The sequence below is a fragment of the Onychostruthus taczanowskii genome, unplaced genomic scaffold (assembly GCF_017590055.1).
Source record: "Onychostruthus taczanowskii isolate IOZ18803 unplaced genomic scaffold, ASM1759005v1 scaffold11, whole genome shotgun sequence".
Classification (NCBI taxonomy): domain Eukaryota; kingdom Metazoa; phylum Chordata; class Aves; order Passeriformes; family Passeridae; genus Onychostruthus; species Onychostruthus taczanowskii.
Window position 1 is genome coordinate 16,300,945 of NW_024497629.1, and position 19,971 is coordinate 16,320,915.

General features: G+C 35.5%; 1 protein-coding gene across 1 annotated transcript in view; it reads right to left on the reverse strand.

Annotated features, from left to right (window-relative positions):
• CSMD1 (CUB and Sushi multiple domains 1) overlaps positions 1–19,971 on the reverse strand; it is a 1,071,386-nt gene that overhangs the window by 848,640 nt on the left and 202,775 nt on the right. The window contains exon 2 of the mRNA XM_041420500.1: positions 6,618–6,834. Coding sequence (XP_041276434.1) covers positions 6,618–6,834 — 217 coding nt within the window. The remainder of the gene's footprint in view (positions 1–6,617; positions 6,835–19,971) is intronic.

Consider the following 19,971-nt stretch of genomic DNA (forward strand, 5'->3'; position numbering starts at 1 on the left):
AGCAACACCTATATGTTTTTTGAAGATGTACTATGGCCAGTGTCTGTTGAAAAAAGAGATCTACCTCCAAGAAGACAAAGAAATTGAGCAAAGATACATTTTCACTTTTTCACTATGGTGAGTCTCACATGCATCTTATCATGCTGACTTAATTACATTAAAAAAAGCTTTAAATAACTGATGAAGAATATTACAGTATACGTTCACGCACTCCTTTGCCTTCTTAAATGAATCTATTTTTTCCTCCAATAAAAAATAGTTCCTTAAATGTGAAATAGACTTTTTTAGGTGGGCATTCCATGGTTTTGGAGGGCAAAAAAAAATCTTTTTTAGTTGGCCATCATTTAGTATCAACATAAAACCTGTAATTAATATGTCCCATATATGTCCTAATTGGTGAATAACTGGCTTGCTAGTAAGACTCCTTATTTGACTTTATATTTAGTACAACTTCTGTTAAATCTTTATATCATGAAGGGTTACCAACAAAATTAGAAAGCTTATGATTTTGAATTGGAAAGCTAAAATTTTGTGTATAGGTATTTTACCTTTTATCCACATGTGGGGAAAAAAAAAAAAACAAACCCAAAACCACTTCAAACATGAGTTTGAACCTGCCAGTATTGCATACATAAATTATCTTTCCTTCCATTATATTCTCTTTTCATATTGGCAGAAACTATTTGTCAGCATCAAGGTGATCAGGTCACAGCTTGATTTCTTTCCTTAAACAGCTATGTAATGTATAGTGAATCACATTTTAGTCCTGGGCTGCAAAGGTTTCCTCTTCCTAATACATTAATAGGTGAAAAACCTAAGAAGAATCTGATTTAAAGGAGGGCCACAAAGATGATCAGAAAGCTGAAGCACCTCTCCCATGAAGACAATCTGAGGGAGCTGGGGTTGTTCAGCTGGGAGAAGAGAAAGCTTTGGGCAGACCTCAGTGCAGCCTCCAGTACTTCAAGGGAAGGAGGAAAAGGACTTATGAAAAGGAGGAAGAGGGATTTTTAAACAGGAAAGAGTGACAGGATAAGGTGCAATTGTTTTAAACTTAAAGAGGGGAGCTCTGGATTAGATATTAGGAAACTAGATATTAAATTCTTTCCCCAAGAGGGTTTTGAGGCACTGGAACAGGATGCCCAGGGAGGCTGTGTGTGCACTACCCCTTGTAGTATTCAAGCTCAGTTTGGATGGGGCTTTGAACAACCTGGTCTTGTGGAAGATGTCCCTGCCCACTGCAGAGGCTTGGAATTAGGTGATCTTTTATGTTTCTTGCAACCCAAGCCATTCTGTATTTTATTCTGTGATTTGATGATTAACAAAAAAAAAGGGAACAGTAGTCATTGATGGGCATGTCTCCTGGCAGGAACTCAGCAATAATTGTTTAATATACAGTAACAGCTTTCCTTTTCCTACAGATATGTGAAGTACCAGAATGTTCTGCTGAAATTATTCAATAATCTTGTTTAAAAGTTTCAACACTAGCCTGTTACTTTGTACTATGTTCTAGGTAAGCTTCAGCTGGAAAAATGCTACTCTAGCAACCTATATTATTTTCGTCACAGCCACCAGCTCACGCACACACAAAACTCTTCTGTACTTTTTAGGAAATGGTGTGCAATAAAAAGGTTAAAAAAAATTACATATGTCTTTTTCATGGGGAAAGAAAAAATATTAAATAAGAACTTTAAACTGCACAAAGCTCTTGCTGCTGCAGTGTCAGCAGTTCTGTAGAAAAGTCAATCACCCCATCATTGCTTCACTGTTCTCTTGACCCTGGAGAGATGGAAGACAGAAATGGTTTCTGAAGAAACAATCAAAAAATAAACAACAAAGAAACAGAACAAAAACAAACAAAAATTTAAAATGTTGCATACATGATAAATCATGGCTTGTTAAGATAAAGGAGGTTTAATAGCAAGTGAGAGCTCAGATTTCAAGTTTTACCTCTACGCTTGGATTATGATGTACAGAATATACATATGTTTTATTGCTTGTTGGAGACAGGGAAAAGTGAATACTGTGAATAATTCATATTTAATTCCTATTATTGCTGCTCAGTTCAAGAAAGCAGAGGGAATATATTGCTATTAAGCACACATTTTATATATTCTTGTCAGAAAATTTTTGGTAAGCTGTATTTTATTATGTTACATTAGCAACTTTCATCATATGCATTACTGCTCCATTAGAAGAAAAGTGTTTATTTCAACTGATAAGAGTAATAACACGCAGCACCTATTATATTATTAGTTAGGCTGCAGTAAAGTAAATAATGCTTGGAAGGCCTGAGAAGCTGTGAAGGGAAGTTAACATTTTAAAATCACTTTCCAAAGAATATCTATTATGTATGTCTAAAATAACTGACAGATGTGCATTTACACATAGTAAAAAAAATCACAGCTGCATATATGTGTCTTTCCATTAGTGTATATAATTTAATTAGCAGGTTTGCTGTGTGAGAGAAAACCAAATTATCTGGAATCCATTATTAAAAGGTTTTAGGACCGTCTGAAAGTTTCTTAGGACTGTCTGTAAAAATCTGAAAAAGATTTTTTCAGATTTTATCACACAGGTCTGCAACTAACTCTTAGGTAAATTAAGCATGAGATACAAAAAAAGTAACTTTTACTGACAGACATTGTAACACAGGGATTACAGCATTTACCTATATTTGACATAGGAAAAAAAAATTGTACCCCTATGGTATAAACTGAGATGGAGGCAATTGCACATAGAAAGTCTCAGTTCACCACATTTGGAAAATTCATAGTTCTTTGTCTTAACATCCAACTTACACCCCACCCCACTTACACCCCACCCCACCTGTTCAGCAGCAGAGGTGCTTTTCTGTTTATCCATTCCTGTTATGGTTTCCCTACACCTCTCTATGAATCCCTGATTCAGGAATTCTGCATCTAGAAAAAATATATTGTAACAAGAGTTATGCTAAAATTAATGAGCATTTTTCAGATGTGGAAAATAGGTATTGCAACCAACCTGAAATGAGTTTTGAAATGTATAAACTCTTAAAATGTCTGTTTTGAATTCACTTGTCTGTGGCAGGTAGTGTATCTGTTGGCAGTCAGTAGGTCAATTTGTCAGCTCCCATCTGCCTTTGCGCTGAGCCTCCTCACCTCTGACCTGTGTCTCTATGTCTTGTTGATATATTTCTCTTTCTGTTTAAAAATATAGCCATTTCCTATTTCATCTGATACAAATGACAAAGAAAAAATGTCAAAATAAATATTCGCTAGCTCCTGGATTACACTGAATATAATGCTTACATATGGAAATGATCCACAAGGAACACATCTGAATAATAACTGTTGTCTCAGTGCACACCACTTGCATCTCTGCTCCATTCATATGAGTTCTACATGCTGACAATTAACTGCATATAGAAAATTAAAATTTCCTTAGAATATAAAATACAAATGAAAAATCTATTTTGCACCTTTTCTCCATTAAATTAGAATATAGTTATACTTTGAAGTCTTCCTTCATCAACTGATAAAACAATATTTTTGCTTTAATGTAAGTTTCAATAATATAGAACTGAAATATTTGTTTTGCTTCTAATGTATGGTGAAAGCAATTATCTAACATCTTGTTTTTCTGTAGAATCAAGACCACATTATGCAACAAAGCATTATCATAACAGGTGGCATAAGACATAAAACTTCTTCTTTTACATATCATGAAACCATAGTCATAGAATTCCAGGTGGGAAGGATCCTCAAGAATTGTATGGTCCTACCTTTCTTGGCAAAAGCACAGTCTAACTAAAATGGCCCAGCATCCTATCCAGCTGAATCTTAAAAGCGTCCAATACCAGGGAATCCACCACCTCCAAGGGGAGATTTTGCCAACACCTGATGCTTCTCTTTGTAAAAAAATTCTTTGTGTGTCAATTTGGAATCTACCCAGAAGTGACTTGTACCCTATGCCCCCTAATTTTCCCATGCAACTCCTTGTAAAAACAGGGAGTCTCCATTTTCCTTGTAGCCACCCTTTCAGTACTGGAGCATGGTGACAAGGTCTCCTCTTCCCTTGGCTGAACAAGCCCAGTTCTCTCAGTCTTTCCTCACATGGCAACTTCCCAGTCACTGATCATCTCTGTGGCCCTTCTCTGGGCCCTCTCCAGCCTGTCCACATCTTTTTGCACAGTGAGAGCAAAACTGAACACAAAACTGAACACAACTGAACAGTATTCCAGGTGTGGTCTGAGAGGCCCTGAGCAGAGTGGGGCAATGACTTGTTAACCTCTGCTGGTGATGCTGTTGCTGGTGAGCCCAGGTGAGCCCTGCGGTTTTCTTTGCAGGAGCAGCACACTGCTCACTCACATAGAGCTTGCTGACCACCAGGACCCCCAGGTCCCTTTCCACAGAGCTGCTCCCCAGATGGATAGATCCCAGCCTGTGCTGCAGTCCTGGATGAAAAATATATGTATATAAATATGCACACTATATATATCGATACATAAATGATATATTGTGTGTAAAATCTTGGGTTTTGTTCTATGATCTTTACAATGATAAAAATAAATCCACTGTAGCAATCTTTTAAGGACAATTTTCTGTCACATGTCTCAGAATGACACAGAATTTCAGAATGCTAGTTGGATTTTTTTTCTTGAAAAATAGGAAGATGTAAAATAGCACCTTTTAGTATTTTATCCTCTGTTTATTCCCACTAATACTTTAATTCTCAACAACCTTATAGTTTACAATAGCCTGTGATTACTACCAGGTGTAATTTATCCCTTAAACCAGTACATGCTTTAATAGCGCACTAACCAAAGTTCATATACATGTAATCCCCCCCATTTTGCTTTTTTTTTTTTCTCCACAATAATGGCTTAAACCAATTTATTCTTTTGCCTAATCATTCCAATATATTTTATATGTGTTTAGATTTTTTTTTAATTTTATGATCAAGAAGTTCATATTTAGTATATTGAAAGGTCCTTCAGGCAGAACAATAAAATAGTTGAATGTACTATTCATTTTTACTCAATTTTGCTGTAGCAGCTGAAAAAAAATACTATGCAAAATGTGGAGTGAGTGTTGCTTAATTGTTATAGCTTGTGGTGGTGATGTAGCTACACAGCTATTTTTAATGAAGAGCTCCAGATTTGGCACGATGGCTAAAAAACCACAATTACCCAAAATGTAGTGGAATATTTTAACTATGGGGAAAAAGAAGTGCATGCCCTGAAGCAGAACTTCCAAGATGGTCTCTTGCATCTGCATGCTGTCAGCTAAAAGACCAATACTATAATGATACAATATTTGCCTAAAGAATTGTCTTGAAATGCATAACTGCAGAGGGGTACACCTCTGAATGCTCTTTGTAAAACAAAGGGTATGACATGGGATATGAGAAGTCAATAGAAACCTGTCATTCATATTCTGCTATGCTAACCTCTGCATGCTGCAAAGCCAACAAATGCTTTTCTCTTCATAATGCCGTTTGTGAAGATAACTGATGGCAAATACAAGCAATGAGAAATAAAATATCTGCTTTCTTGGTGCTCTTCCTTTAAACTATTTTCTACTGAGATTAGTACAAAACAAGTAGGCATGTTAGATAATGGTAATAAAATCATTTGACTGAAAAAGAAATATTTCTTCTTTTTACAGGTGATACAAGTACTAAAGGTCAGTTAAGTATTGTAAATGAAGCCCGCACACTGCATCTAAATCATTGGTAGCTGTGTACTACCTTGCAAAGTTTTCAGAACTTTTTGAACTCAGTAAACAATAAATCAGAACATTGTTCCTGTCAAAAATATCCACTGATGATACCCACTAAAATGCAGAACAAATTGGTGATGCTCCCACATTTGTTTTAGCACTATAGCATAAATCAGCAGCATATAAAAGGGTAATCAGACAACAGAACTGACAGCAGTGTTTTACAGTACTCAATAAATCTCATGCCTGAATAGAAAATGACAGAGCAGCACTGAAAGCACTGTTTGCTTTCCAGCTCTGCAGTCCAGATCCAGCAAATGACTGAGGAACTTACAACAAGGCACCAATGAAATGAATACATCAAAACCTGAAGTTGTGAAAAGCTTCAAATCAAAAAGCTCCCATAAAGCCTCTTTATGACATCAGTGGTATTTGGAAAGATAAGAGACACCAGTTCCCAACCTTTAAAGATCCCTAACTGCTTAATGGAGAAGAATTTCAATTTTGGCAATGTCAAACAATTTATGGCTGAACTCATCTCAGTAAGAATTCTTTCAAAAGTTGGTGACTGGTGCCTTCAAGAAAGGGACTCTTGACAAAACCTGAATTCCATCAGCAGAAAAATAAAAAAATAATACTTGGAATACTTCTGTGCTCAGGGCCTTCATCAAAACTGACCTTGGACTGTGTAAATTTTAAGTTCAACTCATGTTACTGATACACAAGCTAGGGCCATAAAAATCTGAAATTCGGATTAACATCTTTCTTTGGGAGATCTTGGAGCACTACTGTTTCCTTGGCTGGGGATGAACCAATATATGTTCTAACATATCATCAGAACACATATTCAGGAGAGAGAGAGAAAGGTAAAGAGACAGACCAACAGAAAGAAATTGGGAAAGAATAAAGGGACCTTACCTCACTTTTAAATTGCCTTGCTGTGGTTGTCCATCGTAAATTGACAAAATATCAAAATCTTCTTCAAGGGCAAAAGTATGAAATGACAATTGTATCCTGTTACGCTCTCCTGTGATAATGATCCATGTGCAGTTGGCATAATTTGGATAACCATGAGGAAATCCCGGGCTTTCTATAGTACCATTTGGTCCCTGTACTAAGCCTCCACAGTTCTGACCTGAAAAAGAAGAAAGGAAAATTTGTAGTTGGTTTTCTTTTCCCTCACCCAGTACATATTTTTACATAAGTAACTATATGTAAACTTAACTTTAAAATATTTTTTCTAGATTACGAACAGCACATAAAATTGCATTTATACCATTCTTCTCTTCAGATTAAAAACCCCCATAGCTGGATTTTCTGAGACACTCAACATCTTTTAATGCAGTGAATCATTATTTAAGGTTCTGTAGTATTAACAATGTATGACTTATTCATTCAAATGTGAAATTTCAGCATTAGCCTTAATGCCATAAATTCAACAGACTGACAGTTCTAATGGCAAGAGAGTGTTCAAAGCTTTTTGGCAAATGCCATTTAAAAAGTTTCTATATAAGTACTATACCTATATATATATCTATATATAGATATATATATATCAGATATATCTATATATATCTGATATACATCTACATCAGAGTTTCTGATGTTCTGAAACCTACATGAAGAGCAAAATGCAGACACATTTAATATGCTTTTTGTTGCAACTAATCAAGATTTCTATACTTTGAAAACACAGCAAAATTCCTGTGGTATAATATTTGTAGTTCCATGTGATTTGTGATAAGAAAAGTGGGGGGTTTTGATCTTTTTGGTGTTGTGCTGGGTTTTTTGGGTTTGGGATTTTTTTGTTTGTTTGGTTTGGTTGGTTGGTTGGTTGGTGTTTTGTTTTGGTTTTGGTTTTCTGGGATTTTTTTTGTTTGTTTTGTTTTGTTTTGATTTGGCTTTTTTTTGTTTGGGTTAGGTTGAGTTGTTTTTTGTTTTTTGGGGTTTTTTTTTATTCTCAAAAAATAACACTAAGGGTTTACTCAGTAGGCTTTTGTATCTGGTTTGTATATCCCACAGGCTTTGTGAGGGCATGACAGCTCATTAACGGGGAGTCCTCAGCAAGAAACCTTGACTTACAGTGCACACTGTAGCTAGTTTCCTACTTCATTTTGTTAATTCCCCACACAACAGTTGTACTGACTTTGAGCTGGAGAGAAGTGTTAATGAAATATTTGAACAGAGAAAAATATAAGGACATTCTGTGGACTGTAATGCTTGGATTATTATCCACACTTCAATCACTTCAGAACAAGTAAAATCCCATATTTTATTGTTGTACCTAAACCAGAAGAGTATTTCTGACTGCAATTTTGTTTTAACTCCCCAGCAGGGGGTCTTACACTGAATCTTTCAGAGAAGTGCTGTCAAATTTTTGTAGGAGGTTTTAAATCTTAATTAGATGGATTTAATAAAAGGGATTTTGTCCTAAAACTAAAGAACTTACAAGTAATCATTTTTTACTAAATTTCAAATATAATAACTCTAATGAAGAGATAAAAAGGCTGTGATGATTCAGGAAACTTTTGAAACAGAAATCTTCTTTGGTATACCTATCATTTGATTCACTTTAATAAGACATCTTTATTATCCAGCATTTGCAAAGAAGGAACCTCTTACACCATGAACTTAGCATGAAGATTTCAGTTATGTACTGTTCACTAAAAATTATCAGCATGCTTGCAGACACTTGCAGATGCATTGTATCCTTCTTCCTACAACCGCAGGGGAAATGTCATACAAATGCCACAAACAATTTAAAATCATTTAATTACTGCAGAACTGAGGTTCTGAAAACAGAAAAGGAAAATTATAGTGACAGCCCACCGCCCTGTTACTCTAACAAGCTACTTCATGTCTCCAACATTGGTTTCAGTAAGTCAATGTACAGTACCCTTTGTAAGCTGTGCTGCTCAGCTGCTGCACAACCGCTTCATACCATTGGACCTGAAAGGTTTGCATTGATAAAGGAGTGCATCTTAGCAATTATCTAAAATCTGTCAAAGACAGAACCCCATTTTAGAAGCAAAAATTTGTAATTCTAGTGTATAAAGAATATAGTACACCATATGTAACTGCATATGCAAATGCAGTATCTTAACTTCATTTCTGACATCTGTGGAGACAAACAAATTACGTCCCAGTCTCTTTGGGAACCCTAGAGCTGGCTTAAAGTAAAATTTTATTAGCCTTTATTTTTAAGCTTTAATAACTTTACAGTTATATTGCTATAAGGTTCATAATATAAATTGTATTAACCTTTATTCTTAAACTCCATATTGCTGGGGTAGTAAGTGAACCCTCACAGCCCCTACATGGCCATGACTAAGCAGCTTCCTTACATAGATGCTTGTCAACTACTTGCAGAAGTTGTCAACTGCCAGTGGTTGCTCCCAGTTTTATTCCAAAAGGTGTTTTGTAATCCTATTTTAAGATACAGGTTATTGTGCATTATTATTTTGGAAAATAAACAGACTCTAATGAGGAATAAGGCAGAAAATTTTTTACCACTGTTTAACCTAAGCATTTCTTTCAACCCAGAGACCTTTTCTTCTCCACTTTGCTTTTACTCTCCTGTATATATATTCCTCCAGTTCTGAAACTATTCTTACACAGTTTCCGAAACTATTCATACACATATTGCCTATTCACTTTGTACCCAAAAAAACATGAGGCAAAGGAGAATCATAAAGAAAAATTATTGCTGTGAAATGCTATTTAGGTTTTTTCTTAATTTTATATGCATATAAAAATATATACTTATTTACTTAGTATTCAGTAAAAAACAGTTAACTCCCAGAAAATTCATTACTGTGCACACACAATTTCAAGGAAGATTTGGCTTCTGAAGAAAGCAAACCTGAAAGAGGTTTTAAGAGCTATACAGACCCAGAAAACACATCTTCTAAGTCTGTCCCTGCCGAGTTAAGATACAAGCATGTTAACAGAGAAGAATGTAGAAAAAAAATGCCAGCTACTGTCTGTATAATACCTATTTTGTCAATATATGCAAGTCTAAAACCTTAAGAACTGTCAAATATTACATCTCTTCAAAGGAGTAAAATTCAGCATCAAACCACTTAAGAGAGACTCAGCTGGAGGATATACTTGGGCTACAAAGAGGCTTAGGGTGACAGGTAGCAGCAAATTAGATAAGATTTGAGCATACAATCGGCCACAAGAAATAATTCATTTTCTGATTGCAGAGACACCACAGACTGGTAAGATTACACTGATGAGATTAGCTAAGAATGTTTTGTTTCTTATGTATATTTTAAGAGAGGAAAGAATCATCAAAGTAAAGAAACAAACACATCAATAGGAAAATGTTAAAAAATATCAGCAGAGATTAAGTAGTTCTGGGCTGAATGTAGACTGAATATCACTGAATACACCGCAAAAAGGTCTATTCCAACATTTCACTTTAGTTTTGGCCATTGTGTCAAATAACAAAATAAATATTGCCATTTGTCACAAGATGTGCAGTCACTGATTGAGTACAATAGGAGTACACTGAATTGTTTTAATACCAAAGGTGTATTAGACTGTGATTATTTGTATGATACCACATAACTGTTTATATGAGTATAAACTATGCAGCTATTATTATTTTTCTGTTATATGTTGTTTGTAAGAAGATATTTCTGGATGGCCTTATGATATAAAAAGTGTATTTTAAGAAAACTGATGCTCTTGGGTTGTAGTTGGAAAATATTTGAAGTGATAATATTTAAATTGAATAAACAGCATTGTTCTTTATTTACAAAGTTACTTTGCATATCCTGTACCAATTGTATTGTACCTGTTCAGGCTCAATATTTCTCAGTTGTGATCCCTAAGTGAGAGCCAATGAAGAAAAGAAAACACTGCAATTTTCCCCTAAATACTGGTATCAAATGTGTGGTAGAATCACTAAGAATCAGTATAATTTTAATACTGCATTGCTGTAAGATTTTTAACAAACTTCAAAAAATAAAAACTTAGAAAACACTTCCTAAAAAGTCTGATTTTTATTTCCCTGGGCCTTTAGGTTTACTTACCACATACTCCCCCTATACAGACTTCCCATCCTCTTTACCATATTCATTGACTTCTTTTTGTTTGTTTGTTTGAAGTTTCAAATGCTTTTACTAAAAAACATGCAAAAAGGAGCACTTCTCTTCTTGTAATTCATAAGATAGTCTGTGGAAGACTAATACATATGTATACATATACATATTTATATAATAAGAGCTAGGAATTTTTGCAGGATACATGTATTTTGAACAAGAAAACTATAAAATGCATCAAAACTAACTCTAGTAAAGCCAGTGCTGCTAAAGATATTTTGATCAATCATGATAATGAAAATGAAGTCATGCTTACTCTTATGACAGTAAGTGGCACCTTCCATTCTGCATCTAGAGATTGAGAAAATATGTCTACCAAGACTGGATCTTCCTCATTCTTTGAAATAGTTTCTTATATGAATTTGTTGTATTAGTAAATTCAATAAATAAGAACAGCTGCACTCAGCCAGATCAAAGGCTCATTACCTTTTCTCTAATAGCAAGTCAAAGGAAGGAGGACTTCAACAAAAATTATCCCTCCCATTCATGAGCAGCATCTCGGGAATTTCTTAAAATGAAGACATTCCAGTACCCTTGTCTTTCTGTTTAATTGTCCTTGATATTATAGTTTTTTATAAACTTATCTCTGAGTCATCCTCTGAGTCTATACTAACTTCTAGAGTCTTTCAGGTATTGTAGAGGAAATCCTAAAACACAAAAAAAACCCCAAAAAACAACTCTTTCTTGTGTTTGTCTTTCAGGTATTGTAGAGGAAATTCTAAAACACAAAAAAACCCCAAAAAACAACTCTTTCTTGTGTTTGTTCAGCATTTACCATCTCTTAGGTTAATTTGACACCTCAGTAAGTTTATGCATGAAAAGAAAAGAAAACATACAGATGATCTTTTCCTATGCTTTCTGTGCCACTTAGGATCTCGCAGACCTTTGTCATGTTCCAGCTTCTTTTATTTCCAAGTTTAAAAGTTCCTTTTCATGTTGTTGTTCTTTGCACCTAAGTGATTTTATCACCTTTCTATGACCATTTTGATGCTGTGTTATACCCTGCATGAGACAGGGATACTAAAACTTCTTGTAATATTCAAAATGTGTATACATTATTTACATAGTAATAATTTTAATCATTTTTCTTCTTCTCCCACTAATTTCATATTTTCTTTTCTAAGGTAAGTAGTAGCTTGACATTTTATATGACTATGGATTATAACTAAAATTGATTTTCTCTGGAATTACAGTGAGGCTGTAGCCTGTCATTTTACATTAAAAAAAATGTGTTTTATTAGATTTCCTACAGTTTATTCTATGTCATTGCATTCATCTACTCTGAATTTTATCATCTACTCCAACACCCCCTTACTTGATCACATAAGGCTATTTTTTGTAATTCTTCACAATTGCTCCTCATTTCCATTAACTCATCACTTCCTATCATCACAGTCACTTCATTGCTCATCCTCTTTTGTAGAACACTTATGAGCGCACTGAACACACATGCCAGCACAGATTTCTTTGGGATGCCATGGTGACTCCTTCCTTTGCAAAAAAAATTCCATTTTTTCCTAAGGCACAACTTTTATCCAACCTTTCAGCAACGTATAACTTTCTTATGCCCTACCTGATTTATTTCCTTTATAGCTGTTACTGGGGAGCATTGTTCAATATCTTCTAGAATTCTGATGACCTTTGTCCACATTCAGGCTGACTCATTCAGAGAACTCCAGTAGGTTTGAAAAGCATATAATTTTAAACTTTTTCTTCCATATATCATATTTAATCATGTGTCAATCAATTTTTTTCCTTAATAGAGTTTCCTAACACAAATTTCAGGTGTTCTGGCCTTTATACCTTAATGCACCTTGGTTCCTTTTAAATATGGACATCTAAGGTGAATTGAAGCTGGAGATTACTTTTGCTGTGCAGCAATTTTGTTTCCTAGATTGTCTCTTAAACTCTGGATAATACATGGTGCTTGTGACATTACTGTTTGTTTTGTCTGTTTGTTCCATAACCTGTTCTACCAAATTTTTGACTTTAAACAGAGGCATTGAGGAATTTTCCAGAGACAACAGCTCATGCATGGCAATTACAAAGCATATATATTTTTGCTGTCTTCCCTAATCTTGTTTTTATGTTGTTAGTTATTGTCCCAGCAAGGATCTCTTGCATGGTACTTGCTCCACCTGTGTTCAAAAGAGTAATAATTTTTAGTTTTACAGTGCTGGCATGCAATGCTCTTGGACACTAATATTTTATTTCCAGAAAAACCTTCATAGAGGGCCCAGCAGCCCCTAAACCTTACTGGAATCTCACTCCTTTCATTAATTTTACCTTGGGATTATCTCCCTCTGGCACAAAACAGCACTGACCACTTGCTTTGGATATAAAACAGGATGAATCCCATAATTTCTCTCTTATTCTTACTTGTGAGGCCTTAATTATAGGAGTGGATGGTTAGAGTCTTCAAAGATTTTAAACCATCTCTCCTGCACAGAAAATTCAGACACCCATCTCTCATGGCCCCAGAGCACCTCACACCTGCAGTTTTAAGTCCTTTAATTCAAACATGTGCACAATTGCAGAACTTTGTTACTGCAGTGTTAGCCACAACTTAAATGACTTTGAGCAGCAAAGGGCATGACAGCAACGGCTTCTTAAATATGACTTTTAAAAAAAAGGATAAAAAGCAAATGTTCCTGATAGTGTAAAGAAGTGTTATGTATACACAGAACAAAAAAAGGTTTCCTGTTGAACTACAACAGATAACTACAGATTTAAATTCTTGCCCCTATCATTTGAGATAGTGAAGCAGTAGAGAGCTGTAAGATGTGAACAGGTAGTTTGCACACCTCATTTCAACCATCTCTTTTTCTTTTCACTTGTTTTTATATTCTTTCTTTGTATTTTCTCTTCTCCTGAGCACTATGTAATCTGCCAGCACTTCCTACCCCCACTTAGACCTGCAGGCTGTGCAGCCCCTGCCATCAGTTGGTTGTGCTCTGCACTGGGCCTTCATCACTTCTTCCTCATTAGTATAACCTCAAGGCACTTTCTGACTGTCTGACTACTCAGTAAAACTACTGTTTCCTAAATAACTTCAGTCAAGAACAGAAATTTCAAATGGCCAGAGAGGCAAAGGCACTATTCTTTGAGGACTGTTTTAAATAGCATGTAGCTTCTTCAAGTGTCTTTTAAAAATCCATAAAAAAACTTCCTAACACCATTACGAGGCACTTTCCAGGGAATTAATGAAATCAGAAAGTACTGAGATCCTTTTAATTTAGGCATCATTGAAGATTTATTCACAAGCAAGCCACAATCTTTACTGGCACACCTAGTCCCCAGCACAGAGATCTCACAAAGAGGGCACCTGCCCCACACCAGAGTCTGCTTGCTGTGCCCACCATCACTTTCCAGCCTCAGGGAGAACTGGCACCACAGGGCTTCAGTACTTTCGATATTTAAACATACTCAAGACAGTCCTGGCACAATGTGAAATGAGAACAGTGTAAATTTACTCATTATGTTTTTGCAAGACTCAGGCAAAAATAGTTTCAAGAGAATGAGTGAGATTTTTTTCAAAATTATTTCATCTGAAGTAATTAACCTCTGGAGGCCAGTCACTGGGACCTCAGGGAGTGACAGCCTGTGCCAGCCCCAGATGGGACCACGCCTGTCTGCAGTGCAGCACCAGGAGTCAGGGCAGGTGTGTGAGTGTGTGGGTGCTGGTGAACATCTGGACAGATGTGGTGATGAGCAGGGGACAAGGAGAGGAACAAAGGAAGGCTTCTTCAAGGACAAGACCCTAGGCTGGGTGACTACTGCAGCCCAGGGAAACTGTAGTCAGCTCCGTGGGTGGGTGAGTGAGTGGAACACAACTGCCCCAAGGCCGAGATGCGAAATCAAGTGAAGCCCCTGGTGCTGCCTGAGCTCATGTGAGCGTGTCTGACTCTGTTCATCCATGCAGCAGCTGTGTACGTGTGTACCTGGCTATTCTTCTGTTCTGCACTGGGAAAATCTGCTCAGCCTTGTCACTGCCCGCATCTGGGAAAGAGATGAGGCAGCCTCACCTCTGTTGGCTGCTGGATTCAAGAACACTATCAGCTGCTTCTGAATCATTAAATATTCTATAGCTTGGCATTAAAGGTAAAAAATAGAGGGAAAATGGCAGCTAAATTACAAAACTTAGATGGATTTTTTAAAAATACAGATCTATTCAAACCCTGCAATTTTTGGCTGTGACCAGTCCAGGACCTTCATGGAGTCCCTCTCACATGAGATGCTTGAATGCATGTAATAACCTTAAATTCTGATGCAGACATTCACAAGGTTACTGGAACTTCATCAATCTATAAAACACTTTAAATTCATACCTTCTAGCCACAGGATATATATTCATTGATTGTGCTGATGAAACTACAAGCTGGTGTTTTTAAAGTCTCAGTACTATGAAAGTCATGTGCTAGCTTTTTGGACCATTTCCTATGGAAAAATTTGTATGCTGCCATTACAAATTGAGAAAAAGGTATCTCATATTCTCTTTTTAATACTGGATTGCCCATATACTTAAGTCTTTATCCAGAATTCAGCTGAAATAAAATCTTCCTAAATGTTAAAGATCAATATTACTATTCTGCAAGAAATTCAGAAACAATTTTGCCATAATGCTAGCTTTGCTGTGTAACAGAGCAAAACATCCTAATTGCAAGTATGTGAAAGTTTTTATTTTAATGACGTTCTAAAAGCTGAAATGTATCTTATACATAAACTGGATTATGCTGCCATTACAAATTGAGAAAAAGGTATCTCATATTCTCTTTTTAATACTGGATTGCCCAAAAAGACCAATGAGTCAGTATTCACAAAGGATAATGGGGAAATAAAATATGGGATAATATTCTCTCTGTAGAAAATACTTAAAAAAAAAAAAGGCTTTTAATACTCAAAACAAAAAAAAAAAAATCCAGTGTATAACACTGTGATAAAAAAAAAAAAAGGCTTTTAATACACAAAACAAAAAAAAAAAAAAATCCAGTGTATAACACTGTGAACTTAGTGTCACTGGTTAGTAGAGGTAAAAAAAATATTAAGACCAAAATAACTTTTTTAAGGCTACAGCTTGACAGTGCTTCCTTCTGACAGAGCAATAAGTTCTTAATTAAAAGCAGCTAGATTATATGAAGTTGGTTTATCCCTTTTCCTTTGAAAACATATATTTTATCCCAGAAAAGCAAAGATCTTTGCATACTCTTCTTTCTTCCTTTGAATTCACAGATTTATCAAAATTAAGGAAAGAAAATGCATCAAAAAGAGAAGAAAGCAATGCAAGTCCTACACCAGATTTGAAACATGTAGAACGTAGTGTTGAAAAGTTATTTTACAGAGAGTAAGACCCTATATTTTAAAATTCTGAGCTAAGTGTAGATTTAGTACCCTTGAAAAAAAGGTTATTTTTCGTAGATGCAAACTCATTCTGCAAAAGGAGACCACTGAGGACAGATTGGATTTTATTTTTCTCCTTTTCTAAGATAAAGTAAAATAAATTGAGGTTTTATGTAAACATCACTGATACAGTTGCTTAGCAACAGCTGGTAGAATTAGAGAGCATTGTACAGCTCAGGTAGGTAAAAGGGAAGTGCTTATTTAATTGTGAAATACTCAAACAGTAAAAGAAACACTCTTCTGAGTTTCACTAGAACAGGATCAACACAACTGTAGGCAAACTACTCTGAGGTTTTCTTTACCTCTTTTCTGCCAGACTCCTGGAACATACAGGATAATTCTCTGTACCAAATCTGATCACTTCAGCATTGTCACCTTGACTTTAATTTTTTATTGATGCCTTTTATTGATGCCACTTTCCCAGACCACTTCACTGACAGCCTTGCTCACATGTCAGGATCTTACAGCAGCTTTTCTTTTTATAATCTTTGTCACGGGATGCCTACGCCATGAGGCTGAAAAGTGTTACCATAATTCAAGCAATTTTGTTTCAAACTATTACTAAAGAACTTATTGTCAAAAGACCTGGTTCTGAACACCAAGAAAAATCAATCTGTGTCGCTGTAGCTGCTCCATGAACATTGTCCACATTAACTATTTTTTCTTCCCTGAAAGTTATTACTTTGTGTACCTCTTCTGTAATCCAGAAGGCTTTTCAACATTTTTTTCCCATTGTCCACATGTAACCAGTCCAGAAAAGGTTTCATATTTGTTCATCCCTGTTACCTGAATTCATCCTTTCTTTGCATTTAAAACAGAGTGGAGTCAGCTGACATCAACTGAGAAGGACAAATACTATCTTCAAAATTAAATGACTAAATCATAATGAGGAAAAAGAATGAGTGACAATAAATCTTTCAATAGTCATTAGAGAATTTTAGTTTTCAAAGACAGAAGACTTATTTTTAGAATTTAATTTGGAAAGATCAGATGACATTACATTAGGGTTTAATGTTAAAACCATCACTTTGTTAATAAAAGCACATTTTGCAGGAAGAATTTTATCCATAACATTAAAAATTATATTTTATGGTTCTATTGCAAGAAATCAGGAAACATTCTTCTGAACTGGTGCATTATTTCTATGCACATAATTGTGCTTCTGATTTAGATGTGAATTTTATACAAAGCAGAATATTTGCACTGTGCAATGCATATACAAGAAAAAAGAATAAAATTTAATATTGTAGCAGAATGCAGTATTGCAGCATTAGCAAAGTTAAATATAAGCAAAACTGGTAAAGGGGCAACACATGCAGGCATAAAACAGAATTTACATGCACAAAACATATAAAATCTATGACTTTCATTAACATCACCAAAGCTGGAATTATGCAGCATACATACAGTACCTTGAAATTATAAAATCAAAGTACAGCTGTGTGAGACATTAATGAATGGAACTGAAATGATGTTTTTATTAATCTTAATCACAGGAGATTTAGTACCTTATGTTTTGTATCGTACATACATGGTTACACAGTATTAAAGTAATTTCTTATTTTAGTGGGGCAATGGGATGGCATGAAGGGTGATGCAGCTGCTGTGCCTGAGTCATGATGTCAGTAGCTAAGATTAATGCACAGCTATTTCAGACTGGACTAGTTAACCACCATCTTGCAGCATCAAAAACACTCACAACTGAATGAGTAACTACAGGTCTGATTCAGCATCGCTCCAATCCTTTGGCCTTATCCACATGAATTCAAAGCAGTGCCAAATGCTGCTAGTCTGATTTGGTGCCCCCAGCTCATACTGGAGTAAATTATGTAAGGAATAAGACCTTTCTGTTTCATTGCAAGATCTAGTTTTACCTCTCCCATATGAAATAGAATGTTTCAGTGTTAGGTTTTCCACTAATAGAAATTATTTCTATTTGTAAATAATAGCAATTAATGTGAACTGTAAGAAAAATGCAATCAGCATCAGCTTTAAGGTACAGCTGATTAGAATAATATATTAAAAATAGTGTATATATAGTATGTCTATTTGCTCATTAAACACCATCAGCCCGTGCAAATGTTTCAAATAAGCTACAGAAATAAAAGCAGAATTCAAATAAATTAAGATGCAAGAGGACGTATATGATATCACATAATTAAATAACTTCACCTAACAGTGCAACACTTCAACTATATAATATAAAAGTTTCTCATGAAATTATGGTGGATGCTCTTTGAAAATATCAAATTGAAAAAATAACCCAAATATTCAATTATTGATGAGAGGTAAATTATATGAAATTGAAGAAACTGAACTTATTTCAGGCTTTTCATGCAGTCTGTGCCCCCACATAATATGTCTACATCACAACACTCAAGCACTATTTCAGGGACTAGTCGTGAACTCAATTTCTCAAAGGGATTTTAAATCCTTGATTAAGGCATAATTGAAATACGCAGAAGAAATCTACTTTTGCAAGAATATTACAAGAAAAACCTTATTATGTTCATTTTATGTGAAATAATGTGCAAAAGAAAAAAGCTGTCTGCATCACTGACTCATCCTCTCGAGCCCGTGTGACTGACAGGAAATGCAGAGCCAGAAGCAGCACAGCAAGGAGATGATATTCATGCTGGCACTGCTAAAGCTGGTTGTGCCAGGGTGGCTGAAATGTAGGCTGATCTGCCATGTCAGGGCTGTGTCTGTGGTGCAGAATTGCTCTCAGACCTGTGAGCTATTCTAATGTCCATAGGCACTGCTTCCACAAAATTATATGGAGATTCTCTAGAATATTTTTAATTTACCACTCAGAGGAGATGCCTTTATGGTTCCACACATATTCTAATGCAAACAATTTTCTAGACAACGTACAAATACAGCATTGTGTGTTCTTTCTCTAGGCCTAATATTATTGGCTTCGATGTTTGCGATAATCAAGTGACCTGACTTCAAATAAAATAGTTGAGTTATGGGGGTCATGAGGGTTGGAAGGCATTGATCCTGAGATCCTAGCCTTTCTGAACAGTAGCACAGTTTATCTGACTATGGAAGTGTCCAGGGGTGTTATCATACACGCACTGAAGTCAATGCCAAGGAATCCACAGATCCAAGTGGCAGACAAATCTACTTTCTAAATACAGACTCTAATAATTTATATATCTGTCTTGCTTCTAGGAGAAGAAAATCCAAATGGGAAACTATAGGAATGGCTCAACAGAATTGCACATCCCTTTGGGAGACTGCACATGGCCCTTGACAAGAGCAGGATAAGAATCTAAAATATTGGCTTTCGCTTATGTTACATCAAACTGCCTTATTTCATGCTGTCTCACATCTCACCTGACAGGCACATTTCTATTACAAAACATAAAAAGACAGAGAAAACAGCAGTGATTTGAAAACATGTTGACGTTAACTAAGGTGAATAGTCAATTAGCAGAGAACATAAAGCAAGCTCTAATTAGTTAAAAGATTCTTGTCCCTAAGAATAAAAAGCATTGTCAACTCCACAATTTTTATACGAGTAACTATACATTATTAATTCAATGAGCACTGTAATAGTTATTAAACTACAGCTGTATGTTTTACTCTTGAAAGTCTGAAAGTTGTCACTTCTGTCATGGCCTTAGCCCACCTGACTCCCAGTTTTCTCTTCTATCTACAACTTTCCTTATTCAGGGAGGAACGTGATCAAATGTATGTGAAAAACACTGAACATATGGCTCCTGTGGTAGAAATTCTAAAATTAAATTGTCAATAAT